This window comes from Eublepharis macularius, chromosome 5, assembly GCF_028583425.1.
Source record: "Eublepharis macularius isolate TG4126 chromosome 5, MPM_Emac_v1.0, whole genome shotgun sequence".
Classification (NCBI taxonomy): Eukaryota; Metazoa; Chordata; class Lepidosauria; order Squamata; family Eublepharidae; genus Eublepharis; species Eublepharis macularius.
The window spans coordinates 19,183,651-19,205,926 of NC_072794.1; the positions used below are offsets into that span (position 1 = coordinate 19,183,651).

The 22,276-nt window shown below is 39.7% G+C and overlaps 1 protein-coding gene across 1 annotated transcript; it reads left to right on the plus strand.

Annotated features, from left to right (window-relative positions):
- Positions 1 to 1,054: 1,054 nt before the first annotated feature.
- Positions 1,055 to 13,092, plus strand: LOC129330277 (vomeronasal type-2 receptor 26-like). Its single transcript, XM_054980315.1, has 6 exons — positions 1,055 to 1,227; positions 2,793 to 3,084; positions 4,142 to 5,008; positions 8,360 to 8,587; positions 10,719 to 10,845; positions 12,191 to 13,092. The coding sequence occupies exons 1-6, from the start codon at positions 1,055 to 1,057 to the stop codon at positions 13,090 to 13,092; spliced, it is 2,589 nt and encodes an 862-aa protein (XP_054836290.1).
- The last annotated feature ends 9,184 nt before the right edge of the window (positions 13,093 to 22,276 follow it).

A 22,276-nucleotide genomic window follows, 5' to 3' on the forward strand; every position in this document is an offset into this window, starting at 1 on the left:
TCCCATCCAAGCACTAACTAACCCTGTCTGGCTGTGCTTAGCTTCTGAACTCTGACAAGACCAGGTTCACTTGGGTTACTTAGACTGCTTAATGCACTATGAGCAGGATTCAAACCTACACATAGAATCTCCATTGGCTTTCATGTCCAACACCTTCACCACTCAGCCATCGGAACTGAATAAGTAGTTGGTAATCAGTAAATTAGTCCTCCAGCTTTCAATGAATTGTTGTTGTTTGAACAGCCTGAAAAACAATTCTGTCCTTGATAAAATTGGGACAAAAAAGAGAACTTTCTCTCAGGAATGATGTTTTGTGTCACACTGAGCAACTGAGATTAAAATATTTGGATAAAAAGAGTGCCAGTCCTAAGCACACTGACAAACAAGTTAGTTCCACTGAATTCCACTAGACTTACTTCTGAGTAAACATGCTTAGAAATGGACTCCCCAGAAAAGAAATGGGGCATCGTCTATCAGATAATCAAAGTAAGGGTTTTTTCTTGAGCTCTACAAGTCCTGTAGGTGTTTCCCCACTGTGGAAATCCGAAAGCCAGAGGCAAGTTTGAGCCACTTAGGAGCAGAGGAAACTTGTGTAGTCAGATGCAGAGGAAAAAACATGTTTGCTACAAAATTTGCCCCTGAGAGCCCAGTCTCAGAAGACATAATTATTTCCCGCTGGAATTGCCCAGATTACTACCATTTATCAATCTGGCCCAAGTTGCAGTAGTGTTTCAGAAAGTGCGAAAACAATTTTAAAAAAACAAGTATAATAATAATTGCTACGACACCCATGTGCAATTGAAAGCTGGTCTCTGTATTTGGATCTCTGATGCTATACTTGGTTAAAACCCAGCCTTGAAATCAGAGTGTTGGAACTGCCACAGACAATCTGAAACTAAGCCTGAGACATACATGGGAAGACTGAGTCACTGACCAAGGGACCTTGACTGAGACAATTTGATACTATAGACAGAGAGAGGAGATTTTGGATCCAGAAACAGGGGCTGCTGGCCAGATGTTGGAGCTATGGGTGTTGCTGCTGCTTCTGTCCTGCATGGCATGCAAAATAGATGAGAAGGCGTGCACCATAAAGGAGATTCCTATTCCACATGAATGGTACCAAACAGGGGACCTCATCATTGGTGGGATGGCCTCTCAGTTCAGTTACCATGTACATAAACTAAAGTTTGACAAATATATTTCTCAAGAACTATTTGAAGTCACAGGGTAAAGAAATTATATATTTTTGCATGCCTGTCATGATCCTAAATCCTAATAACTGTTCACAGAAATGGCAAAGAACTGGGAAAATTGACCCACTCTAGCACACACCATTTCAATTCCTTTCTGAATCTTATTCATATTTTCTATTTGTAACATATATGAGCTATCTTCTCTCACGAGTGTCTGCATTTTTAATTGACTAGATTTTCATATAGTGAGATAAGTTAATTTTTAGGGGAGGTGGCTGCCATCTGGAATGTATGTATATTGGCAGCTTTGATTTTTTAATGTATTTAAATGCTTTTATCTTTTGTATCATTTATACTGAACTTTAATAATAATAATATTTTAGCTCATGAGAGTATAAAAATGGAAACCAGGATAACTGATAAAATATCCTTCAACAGTCTAACATGTATGATATTGCAAAATAATGTCCTCGGATTTTTAAATGGAAAATCCAAAAATATAGTTAACATTAATAATTGTGGATTCTGAGGAAGACTGAGGAACAAAGAGTTGGGGAAGTTGTGAACATCACAAATGTAGTACTAAAAATGTTCTGTACAGATTTCCTAGGGCTGGAAATGAAAGATATGGAACATATATTAGCTTGTGTGCTTGTTGCACATCAGGCAAAGAAAAACATGACTTGCCAGGAATACAATTTGGCATTCCCATAATATGTTTGGGTATTGGGTTGCACAAAGTGGTTCTTGTTGTGCCCTTTTATCTCCTTTTTAAACGTGTATTTTTCCATCAACTTTCAACATACTTCCTCCATACCCCAGTGCAGAGTTGCACTAGCCCATTTTATTCTCTCCTGCCTCCTTTCAAATTTTTCTGCTTTTCCCATCTACATTTCAGTCACATTATTTTCTCCTTCACCCAACTGAGTTACCAGTTGATTTTTCTGTACCAAAGCCAGGAGTGAAGCCAAACTGAAATGGGCTGAAAGGTGTCTTGGTGTATTTGTGCCTGCATTGATATAACTGTCTGCTAAAATAAAGATATATCTCCTACAAATGCCAGAATTTAACATCTGAATTTGGGAAGGGAGCTCAGTCCTGAAAAAGACAACCATAACACCAAATAACATGTAAATGATGGTTGGAAAATACCAGAATCAGAAGAGAAAAAATGGAGGGAAATTGGTACATTAATTTACTATAGAAAATAGTATAAAACAGGTACTAACCATAGTATAAAACATGTAGTATCCCTAAAACAGGTTGAAGAAAGGGAAGTTCCTTGTTTTACCTCAGAGAAATCAGTAACCTGAAAGTGTATACTTATAATAATATAATTAACTTTGTAGCCCAATCCAATCCTAGCCATTTAATCGTGTCCGATCCTTGGCTACTCTGTAGATCGTATCCCTCCAGGCCTTTCTGTCTCTGACTGCTTCTTTCAATTCCTTCATGTTCAGTCCAGTGTCTTTCATGATGGTATCCAGCCAGTGGGTTTTTGGTCTTCCTCTCTTCCTCATTCCACTCACTTTGTAGCAGAATATATTAAAATGTCATTAAATGATTTGGTGCCAAAATGCATTTATTTCTTTTTTGAAGAATGGCAACAAATTTTTACCAGCACCCCCTGGCGTTGGCATTTGCTGTAGACGAGATCAACAGGAATCCCAAGATTTTGCCTAACGTCACTCTCGGGTTCCACATCTATGACACCTACAATGATGATAAGATGACCTACCGGACTACTCTGGATCTGCTCTGTAAATTGCATAGATATTATCCCAATTATGAATGTGACACCCAGAAAAAGCTAATGGCTGTCGTTGGGGGACTTGGCTCTGACACCTCCTTCCACATGGCAAAGCTCCTAGGTCTCTACAAGATTCCACAGGTAGATACTGTGCATATAGGAATGAGAAATTTGGGAAAGCCTTCTTTTCTGGGAATGGCTCAGAAGGAGGGAGAGACTTATCTGAGAGAAATTTTGTCTGGTGCACAAAGAAATAAAGTAAAATACAGACTTGCTCAAAAGTAGAGATGGGCACGAACAGCAATACGAACAAAAAAATCCCACAAACAGGCCAATGTGCTGTTTGCGAACAAGCTGTTCATGAGACCCATTCTAAATGAACGGGTGGTTGTTGCAAGCCTCGTTCGTTGATGTTCATCTTGCTGTTCATCAAGCCAGACAGTCTGGCACCTGCAATAAATTACCTTGGCAACTTAAGCAGGGATTGTCTGAACTCTGTCTGGACTCCTGCTGTTGCTGTGGAAACCCCAATCTAAGCCCAATTTAGCTTGATAGGCAGGTCTTCCTTTCAAGAGTTGAGCTCCAAATTTGTTACAACAAGGGAGCGAAGACCAGGGGGGAGGGGGGCTCCCAGCTCTGACTTTGCAGACAGTGGAGAGGGAGAGAGACAGTTGCTGTTGGCATTTTGATAGAGAGAGTGCATTGGAGCTTGAATTCTCTTTGTGTGTGGTGGGATAGGGATCTACCCCTTCAAGTTCCAGGGCTGCTGCCAGACTCTGAGCCAAGCTATTATTTATTATTGGTACCTTTCCTGCTGCCTGCTCAGGTCAGGTTTCTGGGAGTGGTGCAGTAGGAATCTTGACTTGGATGATGGCTGGAGGAGAGCCTGCTGGCCCCCACGAACAGACAACCATGAACATGTTCATGAACAGGGCCATGTTCGTGGTTGTTTGTGAGTCCCTGTTCGTGGATGGCAATGAAGAACAAACATTATATTCGGGTTTTTTTCTGTTCGTGCCCATCTCTACTCAAAAGTGGCTTATGGGGTTCTGGTGGACAAACTCAGAAAATGCTCAGTATTCCAATTATTTCAGAACATTCTGCCATAAACAGGCACTGGTGCATATGATAACACATTTCAAGCATCTCTCTCTCTCTCTCTCTCTCTCTCTCTCTCTCTCTCTCTCTCTCCTTTTAGCTCACCTATGGGTCATTTTCCCCAGTGGACAGGGAGAACTCAAAGTCCGCTTCCTTTTACCGGATGGTTCCCAATGAAGCCCATCAGTATGTAGGGATTATCCGGTTACTTCAGCATTTTGGATGGACATGGATTGGGCTCTTTGCTGTGAATAATGACAGTGGAGAACATTTCATACAGGAAATGGAACCATTGCTTTTCCAACATGGCATTTGTACAGCATTCAAAGAAATGATTATAAACCAACCCCGCTGGGATACCATTGGGAATACTATAGATTTATTTTCCAATGTTTATGCAGCTGTAATAGATAGCAAAGCAAATGCTTTTATCCTCTATGGAGAATCTATGACCATTATTTCACTGACTACATTTCTATATTGTGGTAATCATGAATTACTGGGAAATACTTCATTTAGATGGGTGTGGGTTATGACGGCCCAGGTTGCTTTTGTATTAGGAGGCCTTCAAAGGTACTGGGGTCTAGAATTCTTCCAGGGTGCCATTTTCTTCTCAGCTCGCTCACAGAAGCTTCTAGGGTTCCAGACTTTTCTTAGAAACATAAAGCCTTATCGGGCACAAGGAGATCGATTTCTCAAGAATTTCTGGGAGCTAGCATTTGACTGCACACTTCCAAATTCCCAGGAAACATTTGAGGTTGATGAAACATGTACTGGAGAGGAAAAGTTGGATAGCCTCCCTGGGCCTGTTTTTGAAATGCACATGACTGGCCACAGCTACAGCATCTACAATGCTGTCTACGCCATAGCACATGCTCTGCACGCCATGTACCTCTCCTGCTCCAACCGCAGATCAATGATGGGTGTTGGCAAAAGAGATGACCTTAATGATCTCCATCCTTGGCAGGTAACATGTCCTCAATAAAATGGCTGTATTGCTATGAACATGTCAGGACAAAGTGAGAGTGTCTCCAATTTTCTCCAGCTCTGGACACGTTATTATGTACACATTATTCTTTGAAAAAAAATTGTAGTCTCAACTTATCACCAATCCAAACCTTTCTTGGCTCATTTTTCTAAGCCAGTTTCTAACTTAGAAACGGGCGGTGCTGAGAACTTCACAAAATGCAATCCTCTTTTAATATAGATTTGGCTTGCAATAAATATCCAATTTCTTTAAAACAATCAAGTGTCTTGTTTGATTATATCAAAATTTTACTTGCAATACAAAGGCTGAAATATTGTGAGGAATTTTGCATTTGTGTAGTAGCATCATTCAGCATGGCAACTGACCTGCTGTCTATTCGACACACGTTTGAATACCTAGGTGTTAGATTAAGGGAGTGCTATGGAGACCTGGGTGTAAATTCTGCCTGAGCCATGAAGCTTTCTGCCTGAACTTGGGACAGTCACTCACTGTCAACCTAACCTATTTTTGTGAGGGGTAGAGGACAATCATGTATGTCACCCTGAACTCCTTGGATAAGTTGATTGATTACTAAGCCCTGAACCTCTTTGAGTTCTCTCTTTTAAAAGTACTGATATTTTACATGCTGTTTTTGCATTTGTGCTGCTGGCAACATCTCTTTGGCACACAGAAGATCACCAGCACCACTTATTGGAAGGATGACATAGTATGTGATGTGGGAGGGAAGGAGGGATGGTATGGCCAAATGTCATCAGATATAGCCAGATCTCATCAGATCTTGGAAGCTAAGCAGAATCGGTACTTGGATGGGGGGGCCAACCAAGGAAGATTCTGCAGAGAAAGGCAAGGGCAAACCACCTCTGATTCTCACTTGCTTTGAGGAAAGCCCCTTGTTGGGATTGCCATAAGTGGGTCATCACTTAATGCTATATACATACATAGTAGATGATGTGAAAGAACTCTGCTTGATACATGGGAGAGCTGCTACTAGTCTGAGCAGATAACATTGACCTTGATGGAACAGTGATCTGATTCCATATATGTCAGCTTTGTGTGTACCACTATGTGACGGAATGAACTTTTAAATGAAAGGTTTACTAAGTGCAGCACCCAGTGAGTGGAAGGCAAAGGATTTATAAAACTGCATGAAGGGAGAATGAATGGCAGGTTGCTCCCCCACCCCCACCCCATGATTGGACAGTGAGAAGGTAACGATTGGTGCTGACAGAATTGTTAGAGGAACTGCAGTCTAGAATCTGACAAAGAGGGTCAGACTAATAAACCTCTCTGTGAGGAAAGAAGGAAAAGTTTGCTGTAACTGGGACAGCTTTATGTTTAAAGAAGACTTTTAGTTAAAATACTTAAGTGTGAAAGCCAGCACTAATTTACACAGACAAGACAAAACTGTGGGGCTGTTGCTGGCAGAAGAAACAGGTAGTGAAAGGAAACTCCCCTTCAGCCAAGTGAACAGCGTTATGTTTTCTGCACAAGAATAATTCCTGCCAGTGTCTATAAAGAGGGTTTTGGCTCTGAGGAGAACCCTAGGTCTAGTGTAAAGGTGAAAGAGTGCTGCATTGAAGTCAGAACACCGAAGCTGTAAAATGAATTCTGTGAAGGAACTTTGTTAATGTAACCTAAGTCTTAGACAACCTACCTCTCACTTTAAAGACCTGTAACTACTGAAACAAAGTTTTAAGAAGATATTTGTGCTAGTGTTGTAAAGTATTCTGTTCTACAATCAAAATTTACCTCAGCTTTTCTTTCCTTGCCTACCTATTTACCAACCCTGCCTGTTTAATAAACCTGCTGTTTCCCTTTGAAAATTACTCAGCCTCTAGTTCCATTTCATTGTAAGAAGACATAGGCTCTTGCTTCTCCCCTTCCAAGTACTTAGTCTGGGATATTAGCCAAAAATATCTTTGTTTTAAAGTGTGGGACAAAAGGAATTTAAATTATACCCAGAGACATGCTACCAGAGGCTGCCCAACCACAGCAAGAAATCTTGACCATTTTGGAGGAGAAATCTGCCTCACAGTGGGGGAGAGAGTAGGGTTTCCATCATACGCTACAAGCTGACTCGTAAAAACTGTCAACATTCCCTTCATTTCTCTTGTTTGTATAGCTTCACAGCCAGGAGCATTTTTCCTTTCCTTAAAAAAATGTACTTCTCTGAGGTTTTTATCTCCATGGCTAAGAACACCTTGGCTAATACCATTTTAAATTCAATGTACTCTTCCAGTGGACTGAAGATAAAATTGGTCAAAGCTTTTACAGCACCTAAAAAACTCATAGACAATTTTATCTTCTATGTATGTTCTTTGGACATTAGTTTGGAATAATGCAACTTCTAAGAACCTGACTGGAAATTGACTCTAGTTTTCTTAGCTGCAAACTTTTAGAAACACGGAACCAGCAAAGTAGTTCCTCGCTGTAAAAATATTCCCTGGTTGTATTGTAAGCCCTTGGGGCCAAAAATGTTTCAAAGATGAGGACAGCCATTGTGCCCTAATACATGCTGATCCCATACTCAGCTTGTTCAATCCTCAAAAAAACTGCTGACTTTTCTTTGATATTTCTTGACAGAAAAACTATGATATGAATAGATTCAGTGATCATCCTTAGGGGAAGTTTGTCCCCTTTGAATAGGACTCTACAACTGAGGCTTCAAATGGCTTCATTTGTTTTCCTAGCAGTCTGCTAACTGAATGACAGTTCAAGTTCTCTGCAATAATGTATTTGATGTCCAGCCTATTCATTGGTAGGAACTAGCTTATAATCTCCTTCTGCCAAACAATGGATTTGCTTTTGCATTTCATTTGAGTACTCTTAACGACTTCCATTCTTTCTCCATTAGGCTATGCGCTAGTGAGTCTTAACTCAAAAGTGATAAAATGCCTTCTATTAGGAGTAAAAGAAATATCCCAAAATGACGTGGAAGCATTCCAGTTCACCAGAACTCTCCTGGCTCAATGTCAAAGAACAAACAAAAAGAAAACATGGGTTGGGGGAGATGTTTCAGGCCATGATGCTAAGGTCTCTGCTTTGCTTCATGCACAGGACGCCCTGCAGATGTAATGAGGTGGGTTGGTATGGGATGGAAGTGGTCTCAAGTTGCTCTGATCCAACAAGGCTCTTATGGTCTTGAGTTCCATACTTGTAGCATTTTAAAAACAGGTCTATGGTACATTTCCCCCCCCCCACACACACACAACAGAAAGCCTCTGCTTTGTCAAGATGGGTCTAAATGAAACTTTATCAGCATAGGAAGTTCTTCGTAAATCTCTGGATACCTCTCCAATATGATATCATCTTTTCATCCGTTCTCTCTAGCTTCACTCATTTCTTCAACACATTTCATTTAACAACTCAGCAGAAGAAACGGTGTCTTTTAATGATAACAAGGAAATCAGAGGTGGATTTGATGTCATGAATTTCATGATATTCCCAAACAAGTCATATGGTAGAGTAAAAATTGGAAAGACTGATCCTGATGCTTTGGAAGGAAAGGAACTGATCATTGATGATGAAAGAATTCTGTGGCCAAGCCGTTTTCACCAGGTGTGTATTCTGGGATGTTCTTAGAGGTTCTTCCATTGCTGGACTGGGTGAACAAAGGCTGGGAATTTTCCTTTTAGGTATACCAGGATTCCTATCATGGATAGTTTGATTATGATAAAGGCAGAGCTACCTACAAAAGCGACATTGCAATAATTTGTCAAGTATCTCTGCTCCTAAATATTTTAAAGCAATTGTACATGCCCTGTATCTGTACACATTGTTAATAATAACAATAATAACAACATTCAATTTATATACTACCGTTCAAGATGACTTAACACCCACTCAGAGTGGTTTACAAAGTATGTTATTATTATCCCCACAACAACAATCACCCTGTGAGGTGGGTGGGGCTGAGAGAGCTCTTAGAAGCTTCGACTGATCCAACGTCACCCAGCTGGTTTCAAGTGGAGGAGTAGAGAATCAAACCCAGTTCTCCAGAATAGAGTTCCATACTCTTAACCACTACACCAAACTGGTTCCCAGTTAGTTATATTGCATATTTTTTAGTTATATTACGTTGGTTATATTGCATATATTTCTCAAAAATGGGTAGGTTTATGCAAGAATCAGATACATTTGAGAATATCGCTGCCAGTGGAAGAAAATTCACTCTGCACTTCTCTTTCCTTTCATGTTTGCAGCTACCAGCATGGCTGGAAGTGCAAGTCTTTTGCTGCTAGCTGAAAAGGAAGAGCTAAAGAGTCCTTGGCCGTCGTCACACGGGCATCTCTTCCGTTAAATTTACAGCATATAGCGTCCTACCTGTTATCGGCACAGTAACGTTTCTTTGGGTCACTTAACGGCTCTTTGCGCCACCTGCTGTCCACACCGAAGCACTCTGTTCTGTTCTCTCTAACCGCGCAGAAGCAGCTCCTCCCCCTTTTTAAAAAAAATTATTCTGGCGCTTAATTCCGCCATAATGGAATAACAGCATATAAACATTCCGTTAGAGCAAAACATTACGACCCTTTTGTTTTACCAACTTTGAAATTATATAAATGGCCCTTTGCCCGCAGAAAACTCCCTGTCTGGCGTGATCCCCATCGCTGACGACTCTGCCATGGCGATTGAGTCATTTTTACTTCAGCAGAAAGTTTGCATTGTGTTATGTCGTTATGGCGTTATAAGGACATAATAAAATTTTAAAAAGGGGAGTCACAGGAAGAAATGGATTCTGGGATTGAAGGGAGGGCATAGGACGTTGTGAGGCGAAATACATCGATGTGAGGCATTCACACTGAGGCACAAAATAGCGCGACTATCAAGCACAAAGCAGAAGAGAGAAAATCGCTACAGTGTTGGAATAAGGTGGGTGTTTGCCGGGAAATAGCGCCATTTTAGCGCTAAATAAAAGCCCATGTGACGACGGCCCTTGGCTACAAGCCTGCAGCTATAAGTCATTTAACCAATGGTTCCTAAACCTCCCCCCCCCATGGGTTTGGTGTCATATATTTGCTTTCTCTTTTATTATTTTTTTTCCTTTAACATATGTTGGGTTTTCATCTTTCCATCATTGGGGGGGGGACCATCATTTATATGCCTAGGTATATATAGACTTTATTGTTTCTATAGGATGCTAGGCAAGAAGGTCAATTTCAATTTCAAAGATCAGACACCAGAAAGAGCATCTGCCATGATTAGCATTGTTTTTCCATGAAATCCAATTCATTCTTTTCTTTTTTAGAAATTTGGAGTATGTTTCAAATAAGTTCTGCTCTGATTGAAAGAGAAATTTGAAAAAAGGAAGAGCAGGAATGGAGGTTCAACAAAATCTCAGATTTTCATTCTGCAGATGCTCAGAGGCAGGCAGTTTCTACCCTGCCCTTCCTACCCTAAGCATCTTAATATTCTGCTAAGTACCCTATGGTGTGTTTAAAAAACCCTGAAAAGGCTGAAATTACTACACAGTGCATCCAGTGGTAACAGAAAACTAGAAAGAGAAATCAAACAGATAATGAGAAATTTGTCTCGTTAAAGAGAAAAGGAGAACAAGAGGAATCACTGGCTATATCCAAGGGGATTTTGGAAAAAGAAATCCACTCTTCTTAACAACACTAGCCATGATGATCAGTTTTTTAAAAAAAGTCTCATGTCTTCCATCCTAAAGTCCTTTCATGTTTTTCGACAGGTGGTGCCCGTTTCAGTGTGCAATGACTACTGCCAGCGTGGTTCTCAGAAGCAAAAAAAGGAAAGGGAGAAATTTTGTTGCTATGATTGTGTTCCTTGCCCAGAAGGAAAGATTTCAAACCAGAAAGGTAAGGGAGGTCATGCACCACATTTTTTCAGCACATGAAGTTAACTCTCTGATAAAGGGGCTTTGACTCTTGAAACTTCATTCCCTGGAAATCTAGTTGGTCTTTAAGGTGCTATTGGACCCGAATCTTGCTCTTTGACTACAGAGCAACATGGCCACCCACCTGAAATTTAATTCTGATAAAAGTGGGCAAAAGCCAAAAGGGTGTGTCATCCATCCCCCACCCCCACCCTCAATTTAGGTCAACATGACAAAAATGGAGTTTCCCAGATTTTTTGTCATGTTGTTGAGCTAATTTTTCAGAGCTGTCAGATCAGCCATTCAGTTGTGGATCATGTCATGAGCTATCAAGTGAAGCGCATGGATGTGCAAATCACACTTGGACTGACAATCAGTAAGAATGTAAAACTTCATGAACGCAGTATCGTTTTGAGGGTTCCAGTTTCTCATGAAGTGACAGTCATCGTTTTTCCTGATGATATATTTTTTAAAAATCTTAGAAATATTGGCTGGGATCCTAAGCCTTACTTCAGTTTGCACTTTGTGGCAGGGATTTTACTCTGCTTTGAGTGCATCCCTTTGAAGGGAGGTGCTTTTGAGCTCATTGAATCACATTGGTCTGGTGTCAGAGGAAGGACCAAGCACAGGCGGAACATGATGCCTAGTGGAGGGCTGCCTCCACAACAACCTCAAAAGAATCAGAGGAAGCAAGACTAAGGATCCACACCAGTACAGGTAAAATTGAAAACTGGTCTGGGGGGTCAGTTGCATAAAAATGTCCAAAACTCCAGTTCAAATGGAGTCAATGTCTTAATGTGAGTATAAATTTGACTGTATGGCTGGAAAACCATTAAAAAAATGAGAACATCAGGAACAAAAATGGCTTAGCGTCTGAAACACTTCCACAGCTGGTATGGAAGTGGCCTTGGGAATGAAGGCAGAGGGAAGGGTCAGATATGTCTCAGCCACCATTGCTCCCGGCCCCCAAACCGCAGCAAAGGAATTCAACAGGATGGAGAAGGATGAGAAAGGGGAGGAAGGAATTCTGATCAGATTATATAGAAATGACAAATTCAAGCAAACGTACTTTACATTGTATAAATGGTTCAATATAAATGATTACTTATGCTTTAAATGCAATAAATAACTAGTGTGTACACAATAGCAGCAGCAGTAACAAAAACAACAATTCAAAAGTATCAATAATATCAAAATTTTAATGTGAGAACCAACAGTAAGAAATAAAAATCAAGAAAACTGGAGAGGTTTCTACAAGTTCATTTAGAAATAAATCAGGTAGGTGTTAACACTCAAAGAGCTGCTTTTCTCTACCCTTTCTTTTTTAGATATGGAGGACTGTATCAAATGCCCAGAAGATCACTATCCAAGCAAGGACCAAGATGAATGTATCCTCAAGACAATCCATTTTCTGTCTTATGAAGAGCCCTTAGGGATCAGTTTAGCCTTGGTTACAGCTTCTTTTTCCATAATCACAGTGGTGGTGCTGGGAATTTTTGTTAGGTACAGAGAGACACCCATAGTCAAAGCCAACAACAGGGATATCACCTACACCCTACTAATCTCTCTGTTGCTCTGCTTTGTTTCTTCTTTGCTGTTCCTTGGACAACCTACAACGGTGACTTGTTCCCTCAGACAATCTGCTTTCGGCATTGTTTTCTCAGTGGCTGTTTCTTGTGTCCTGGCCAAAACTAACACGGTAGTTGTAGCTTTCATGGCCACGAAACCAGCATCCAGCATGAGGAAGTGGGTGGGGAAAAGACTGGCCAGCTCCATTATCCTTCTTTGCACCTTGATTCAAGTAGGCATTTGTATCATGTGGTTAGCAACCTCTCCTCCATTCCCAGATTTAGACATGCAGTCCTTGAAGAGAGAGATGGTAGCAGAATGTAATGAAGGGTCTGCCATCATGTTTCACAGTGTTTTGGGCTACTTGGGACTTCTGTCTCTCATCAGCTTGACTGTGGCTTTCCTAGCCAGGAAGTTGCCGGACAGTTTCAACGAAGCCAAGTTCATCACCTTCAGCATGCTGATCTTTTGCAGTGTTTGGTTGTGTTTTGTTCCAACCTACCTGAGCACAAAAGGGAAGTACATGGTAGCTGTGGAGATCTTCTCTATCTTGGCTTCCAGTGCTGGGCTACTGGGTTGTATCTTCTCCCCCAAGTGTTACCTTATTGTTTTGAGGCCTGAGTTGAACAAAAGGGAACAGATGATACGAAGAATGAAGTAAGGAATTAATGAAGCTAACCTTTGTTCAATGACTCTCTTCCTAATGAGCAAAGGGGAAAGGGCAGTTCCCCTCTTTCTCCCTTGCATGAGTAGACATTCATAACGGCTTTGGCAGAATCTCTCCATTTACCCCTAGTCACTCTCCCTTTCTGGTCTCCTGTTTTGAGCGAATGACTCAGCTCCATAAGGGCAGCAATTGGACAGACCTTCCATCACTGCTTACCCCTCCCTCCTTCCAGTTCTCATTATGTGAGAACAAAGTGCCATTTGCAATCATATTTACTTATGTGAAAGGAAATGGGTCAGGTATATACTTCCACAACTCTTTGGAGAGGGCTGTTAACGTAGGTCACACTCGTGGGAAGGTGGCACGGTATAGCCCAATCTCATCAGATCTTGGAAGCTAAGCAAGACAGGATGGGAGACCTCTGAGGAAGACTCTGTAGAGAAAGGCACTGAGAAACCACCACTGCTTCTCAGTTGCCTTGAAAGCCTCTTACTTAGGGTCACCATAAGTCATTTGTTACTTGAAGGCTCTTTACACACACAAGGTAGGCCACAGGGTAGAAAAAAATAGCAACGAGTAAATTAGTAATCCAGCCCAGTTATCCAGTAATGATGCCTTGTGTCATATTGAGCCGTTGTGGATAATCTGGATAAAACATTTAATTCACAAAAGGGCTTTAGTCCTAAGCACGCTGACGAACAAGTTAGTTCCAATGAATTCCACTAGACTTACATCTGGGTAAACATGCTTATGAATGGAGTCCACAAGAAGAAAAGTTTAAGGTTTCTTCTTAGGATGTGATTTTCTTTTGGTTGTTTGCTGCTCACCACAGAAGTCTTAAAGTAAGAGGCAAGTTTGAACCAATTAAGAGCAGAGAAAAATTGTGTGGTCAGAAGTTAAAGAAAAACATGTTTGCTATTATTGCTACTTAGATCTCAAACTCTCTGGATATAATTATTTCCCTCTAGATTTTTCCAAATCACAGTAATTTATCCCTTTGGCCCAAGTTGCAGCGGTGTTTCAAAAACTGCTGAAAGCAATAAACAAGCAAGCTTAATAATAATAATAATAAATTACTACAACAACAACATTCAGTTTATATACTGCTCTTCAGGACAACTTAAACCCACTCACAGAAGTTTACAAAATATGCTATTATTATCCCCACAACAATCCCCCTCTGAGGTGGGTGCAGCTGAGAGAGCTCTGGAGAGCTGAGACTGACCCAAGGTCATCCAGTTGGCTACAAGTGGAGGAGTGGGGAATTAAACCTGGTTCTCCAGATTAGAGAAGAAGCAACTCTGTCAGTTGGGTCTCTGACATTTTGTTTTGCTAAACGGCAAGCTTGTAATCGGAGGGTTGTTGGCATGCTGAGACATACATTTTCCTTCAGATACACATGGGCAGACTCAGCCACTCTTCAAAGCATGTTGGCTGAGACAGTTGATGCTTGATGAATGCAGGAGACGTTGCATTCAGAGACAGGTGCTACTGTCAAGATGATGGTTCTGGCGATGTCGTGGCTGCTTTGGTCTTGCATTGCATGCAAAATAGATAAAATGAAGTGCGCCATGAAGGGAATTCCTATTCCACATGAATGGTACCAGCCAGGCAACCTCCTCATTGGTGGGATTACTTCTCAGATTTTTTGTTGTGTTCATGGGGAAAAAATTCAACCGATACCTTGCTCAGGAGTTTTTTGAATTCACAAAGAAAAGAAATTATACTTTTCCTTGTTATGGTGATTCTGTGATTATATTTATTTCTATTGTAAGCCAACCTTGAGTTCTTGTACGGTACAAAGGTGGCTAACAAATGTTTTAAATAAATAAATATAAAAATCTTAAGCCCTAGTAATTGCTGGCAGACTAGAACTTAGTGTAAATTTCAACCCCCTTGACCATATATTTTCCCATTGTTCCATTAATATGTCATGTCCAAAAAATTTTGTCCATTTTATCATACATTCTTTTACTAGCTCTTCTTCTGTTTTAAACCTCAATAAAAGTTGTACATTTTAGAAATAACATGTTTGTACAAAGGGCAATTTCAAATTCAATTTTAGATTGCTCAAAGTCATATTGACTCGTCTAGTTTAAATCTCTCTGAAATTCGCATATAGGGAAACCACTGACAAGCATGCCCTTCTGCTGCTAAATCCTCTCTTGATTTAATTTTAAATTGACCTTGAGAAAATTCCAATAAGTCATGATAAGTTAACCATTTAGGTGGGCTCACCATTTCCCGTCTAAAATGAGCTTCTTGTGATGACAGTCAAAGAGGTATTTTTGAACAGAACCTAGGTTTGTATTTGTTCCATACTCTCAAAATGGCACATCTTACAAAATGATTATTAAAATATGCATTGGACTTACCTTTGTTATACCATAGATACCCATACCACCCAAATTTTAAATTATGCCCTTCGAGGTCCAGTAATCTTCTGTTTTTTAACAGTATCCATTCCTTCATCCAAACCAAACAGTTAGCCCCAAAATACAATCTCAAATCTGGTAGACCCAAACCTCCTCTTTCCTTTGCGTCCTATAGGACCTTAAATTTAACCCTTGGCTAATTGCCTTGCCATATAAATCTCAACATGTCCTTCTGCCATTGCTTAAATGGTACTAGGAAAAATGAGCAGACCAAAATTAGGACACTTTATATATTCAACTCATAAATCTTATGCAAATTACACAATAAACAAAATGTACATGAATAGTTCTCATACACAAATAAACTTTCTATGATTATCAAGTGTTTTCATTTGAAGTCCCAACTGAGGCAAAGCCTCGACCATAATAGCCACAAGTCTTTTACTGTCTTTGTTGTGGTAATTTTGTCGTCTCTTCAGCCTCAAGGTAAGTGGCAACGGACGAGGAATCCCTCACATCCAGAGAAGTAATCTCTTACATCCAGAGAAATTACTTAAATGGTGCCTCAGTTGTCAGTACTGGAATTGTCTGAAATAGGAATAACATTCTAGATAAGACATTTGTTTTAATTGTAGCTATTCTTCCCAACAATGATAATTGAATCTTATCCCATCTTAACATATCCCTTTTAATTTCATTCCAAGTCTTTATATAATTATTTTGGAATAACATACATTTCATATTTGACAAAGTAATACCCAAGTATTTTACCTTTTTCTCAATTTTAAACCCTGTTTTGCACTCCAGTTTCATTTGGTCCTGTATTTTCATATTTTTAGTTAACACTTTGGTCTTCTGCTTATTGACCTTAAAACCAGTCACTACACCAAATTCTTTCAATTTTGTCATTAAAGTTTCAATTCCCTTTAAAGGGTTTTCCAAAACCCACACAAAATCATCCACAAAAGCTCTTGTAATTCTCCTGTTTCACCTTTACACCTTGAATTCTCTCATCTTGTTTTATATCCCTGTTCAGAACTTCAAGCACCAGTATGAATAACAAAGGTGACAATGGGCAGCCTTGTCTTGTACCTCTTTGTATTCTACATGGTTTAGTTAACTCTCCATTCACGACTATCTGTGCTGTCTTGGATCTATAAATTGACTTGGTCAGTTTTATAAAACTATCTCCAAAATCCATATCTTCCAAGATCTTAAACAGAAATTTCCAATTTATATTATCAAAGGCCTTCTCGGAATCTAGGAAAATCAAAGTGGCTTGTCTTTCATTTTGCTTTTCCAAGTACTCCAGAATGTCCAGTACTATTCTTACATTGTCCTTCTGGTGCCTCTTAGGTAAAAATCCACTTTAGTCTTCATGAATAATATCCTGTAGGATACTTTTAAGTTTTCCAGCCAAGATCATTGTAAATAGCTTATAGTCATTATTTAATAATGATATTGGTCTATAACAGGGGTGGCCAAACTGCAGCTCGGGAGCCACGTGTGGCTCTTCTAGACATATTGTGCGGCTCCCAGAGGTTTCTGAGTTGCGCCATGGCCATATATTTTAGTTTAGTCTACTTTATTTCCCTCTCTCCCTTCACTCCCTTTCCTCCTATCTTTCCTTGTCTTTTCCTCCCTCCCTTTCCTTTTTTCCTTATTTTTTTCCATGACTTTCCCTCCCTTTTCTTTCTTTCTTTCTTTCTTTCTTTCTTTCTTTCTTTCTTTCTTTCTTTCTTTCTTTCTTTCTTTCTTTCTTTCTTTCTTTCTTTCTTTCATATTTTCAATAAAAATGTTGGGGTTGCCAGATCTGACTCAGAAAATACCTGGGGACTTTGGGGGTGAAGCCTAGCAAGGATGTGACATCACTTTTGTAATGTCACTTCCAAGTCAAAGGTCAGGTGTTGCCTCTTCCCAAGCTCTACCACTTCTGATGATGTCACTTCCAGCATACTGCATCAAAACCCCACCCCTTCCTGTGATGTCACTTTCAGGACACTCCCCCAAACCCACCTCTTCATCTGAAGTCACTTCAATGCATCATGTCTTGCAGCTCTCAAACATCTGACATTTATTCTGTGTGGCTCTTACATTAAGCAAGTTTGGCCACCCCTGGTCTATAATTTCTTGTCAATGTCCGATCTTGTACGTCTTTTGATATAAGTGTTATGTTGGCTTCCTTCCACGTATTCAGCATTTTTCCTCCCTCTAAAATGGAGTTCATCATCTTTTGTAAAGGCTGGAGAAGTTCATCCTCGAAACACTTATAATAGCTACTTGGGAGTCTATCTGGTCCAGGTGCTTTCCCCAACTTGCTCTTTTTCATAGCGTCTTCCACTTTATTTACTGTTATAGGTCCATTCATAATTTGTCTTTGTTGTTCCATGATCTTAGGTAACTTCTGTTTATTAATATATTCATCTATTTTTTCCATTGATACGTCACAACTCTTGTACAGATTTGCATAGTACTGATAAAATGCCTTTTGTATATCTGAAGTATCTGTTAATACCTTATCCACCTCTTGTATTTTCAATATCATTCTCTTTTCTCTCTCCTTTCTCATTTTATAAGCCAACCATTTCCATGGCTTATTTGCGTATTCAAATGTTCTTTGTTTAGCATAATTCAATTTAATTTCCATTTCTCTTGTCATTAACATTGACTGTTGTTGTTGTAAGAGCTTAATATGTTGCAATATTTTTGTATTTCCAGGAGCTCTCTTTAGTTCTTCCTCTATGCTCTTTATCTCCTCCAAAATACATTGCTTTTTCCCCCTATAAGTCATAGATACAGGATTATGATCTGAGAAGGTCTTGGGTAGGACCTGTATTTTAACCACCTTGGTGGCAATGACCCTTGATGTCAAAATCATATCTATTCTTGAGAAAGATCTATGTCTGAAAAAAAGTATATTCTCTTGCATTACCATTTTTCTGTCTCCACAAATCAATTAAACCCAGATTGTCCATTAAATCGAAGAAAGCTGTAGGCAGTTTACTCTGGTTTGTCCTAATATGTTTCTCAGAGCATCTATTTATCTTTGGGTCAATCACTCCGTTCCAGTCCCCCATCAAACAACAATTTTCATATGCTAAATCTGTTAAACATTCCCCAATTTTTTTAATAAAATCCAGTTTTATTCTCATTTGGAGCGTAGAGACCCAGTACCAACACTTTGGTCCCCTGTAAGTCAATTTCTACCGCCACATATCTTCCATGCTCATCACTCAGTATCAGTTTAGGCTTTAAGTGTGGTTTAATGTACAAAGCAATTCCGTTTTTCTTTTTGGTATCTGCTGCTATAAATTCTTCACTCAATACTTTATAAGTCAGAAATTTTATCTTTTTTTCTAATATGGGTTTCTTGCAAACAAATCATATCACGTTTTAAGTTCTTCAAGTAGTGAAAATTTTGCTTCCTTTTTTGGGCTGAATTTGCTCCATTAATGTTCCATGTTTGTAATCCATAATGCCATGAGATTTTTAAAGTTAATAAAATGGGGGGGGGAATCAGATATATATATATATTGGAAGTGGATGTCATCCAAATTTCTATATTTTTTCAGGAAGTCTCTGGCTTTATGTACTGAGTTCAGCCTAAATCTTTGTCCTTGAAATATAAAAATCACACCCTCTGGGGTGTCCCATCGAAAAGCAATATTTTTCTGTTTTAACTTTTCCACCAGGAAGCTATAATCCTTGCATTTGTGCGGAAATCGAATGGGGATTTCTTTCAAGACAATAATCTGGGCACCACCAATTATTAATTTTGTGATATAATGCTGTTGTAAAATTTGCTCCTTCACTCTTCTTACAAAGTAGACCAATATATCCCTTGGGAGTTTCCTCATTTTAGCAAATTTAGAGTTGATTCTATAAACTCAATCAATTTCCATTTGCATTGCTTCCTGGTTCCAATCTAAAAACTCCGCCAAGGCCACAGTCATTTTATCTACAATGTCCTCACCATCTTCTTTGGGGATGGATCTAAACCTCAAAGTAAATTCTTTTTCTCGCAATTCTAACAGTGCCAAGTTATCCAATTGTTTTTCAATCTGTATATCATGAGAGTCTACTTTGTTTTCTATTATTCCAACTTTCTTACTGATTTGATTCACTTCTGCAGAGACCTGTTTCATAGATTGGTCCAGTTTTTGAACTTGTTATGTCATTTGGTCTCTCAAAGCAACAATCCTTTTATCAATTCATTTTTCAGGAGAGTCTATTTTGCCCCCCAAATTCTTTCCCAACTCATCCATTTTATCAGCCATTTGCTGATAAATATTCGATTTTTTCAATTATTTTTCCGAATCTTATTTTGAGCATATATGGAATTTCTTATATAAAGATAGTTCTTTATATTTTGGTGAGCAGGGAGCAAGTAAAGAGATGAAGTATCATTTTTTTTAAAAAAAAATTAACCTGATTAGTATGTTATGAGATTGGTACATGTGCCAATCTGTGAGGTACAAAAATAGAAATCACAAGAAAAGGAGAAAATGTCCCTTAATTTTCAAATATATGTGACATTGCAAAATGATATAGAGATATGGAGGGAATTGTGAAAATGACAATCAAATTGAAAACCATGATCTCTCTGTATAGTGATTTTTACAGGCTAAAAATCAAATTTTAATCTATTTCAAAACGTTTGTTAACACAGATAAGGGTGGGTTCTGAAGTAGGCAGAAACGTGAAGGGAAGAAGGAGTTGTGAACATGACCAGGGTTAGTACTAAAAATGTTCTTGAACAATTGAAAGCTCCTCTACAGATTTCCCAGTGCTGACAATCAACTGGAAAGAAAGATTAGTGCAAGACTAGAAGTCTTGCTTATTGTATATCATGCAAAGAAAATGTGTCTAGACCGGATACACATATGCCCTTGGGATTCAGTTTGGCATTCCCACAATATGGTTAAGTTGCACAAAATGATACTTCTTTGTCCCTTGTATGAAATATTTGCTCTTTACTAGATGTTCTATTAATTCTCCTTTTTATACATGTACTTCTCCATTGCCTTTTGATACACTCTCTACACATCCTTTTACAGAGTTGTACAAGCTCAATTTATTCTGTCCTACCCCCTTTCCCCTTTCCCTCTGCTTTTTGTCCCTGTATCTCAGTCACATCATTTTCTTCTTCATTGTATAGTTGAGCATTAGACTTAATCTTATTTAACCTTTAAAACCAGTAAACTAAACCAACTCAATTTGACATATTTATTTTAAATGAAAGCAACATGCTTTTATCACCATGTATTCTTGAATTTGGATGTTGAAGATGTTATAGTTACTACAAAAAGAAAATGTGTAGCAAAACCAAGAAAAAGTATGTGACATTTTAAGATCTCACATCTGCGGTGGCATCTGCTTCCTGGGACTGGAATCCACTTGACAGTGTCAGGGTCTCTTTTAAGGCTCATGTTCCTAACCAGAGTTACGCCATGTTTAAGTTGCAGTTGTTAAGCTTTTTCTCCCTCCAGGTCCAGATGTTGTTTTGACCGTGTTTTCCATGGGAGAGAATACTTCTTATCTGTCTCTTCAGCCAAAGACTTGGCAGCCCGAGCCTTCCCACGTCCAAGTTCTCAGCATACAGAACTATGGGGGGAGGCTGGGAATGAGGGGTTTGATGTATTGCTGGTTTCGCTTTGTATCTCATTCTCAACAATGCCTTGGTTCAGTCAAGTCTTCTTTAGGCCTTGAAATATGGACACTTGTATCAGAGCCTAGTCTTTCAATAAACCTTTTGAAATCAAGAAACATGTGCTTCTTGCAGAAGGGGGAGACAAACTCTAGATAACAGGGATTCCATAGTCTGACAGACAGAGGCAAGAAGTAGTTAAGTGAGTCATTTGGTGTAGTTACCTTGAATGATGAGAAAGAAAAAATATTGGCTGGCTTTGAGAAAACTGAATAAATGGTCAAATAGTACTATAACATTTGATGTTTCACAGAGACAAGTATAGAAATGCTTGTTTTGCACCTTCATTTCCATGCCAAAGTCACTGCTTGTATGCTTTGCTTCCAGTAAGATACGTAGGTGAAGGCTTTGTGTAGAGCACTGATACTCAGTTATTTAGGAGCCATTTGTGGCTCTTTGCCACCCCACCTCTGACTCTTCCATGCACTGTTCCCCAGTGTGACACCAGACCCTGGTTCCAGGAAAGTGGGCAAGAGAGTAGTCTAATAGGTCTTGTGGCCCATACCTTAAAACACCTGTCTTGGAGGGACTGGAGGATGAGAAAGCTGTGGGGCCCCCAGAGCTGCAGGCCAAATTCCAGGGATGGATGTGAAGGGCCCATTCTCTCCAGCAACCCCCACCCTCTGTGTTCTCATCTCAGCACCCAGGCAGACACAGAAAAGACAAACAAAACTCACCACCACCACAGCAGATACCCAGGAAAAGAGCAAGCTGGCCATAATAGGGTGATGGCTTTAGTCCCATATCTCCAGTGCCTGTTGGCCCTTCTCCGGGTGCCTCAGCAATCTCACTGTCCCCTGAGCTGCTGTGCCTCATGCTGAGGAGAAAGGGGGAAGGCAGAGTCGGAACACTTCCCCCACATTCCAGATATGTACAGGCTGGCTAAGTGGGGACAGAAAGCCCCACATGTGGCATCATGTTTCATACAGTTTTGGCTACTTGATTCTTCTGTTCCTCACCAGCTTGACTGGGGATTTTGTAGCCAGGAAGTTGCCAGACAATTTTAACAAGCCAAGTTCATCACCTTCAGCATGCAGCTCTTTTGCAGTGTTTGGTCCTTTTTTGTTCCAACCTACCTGAGCACCAAAAGGGAAAT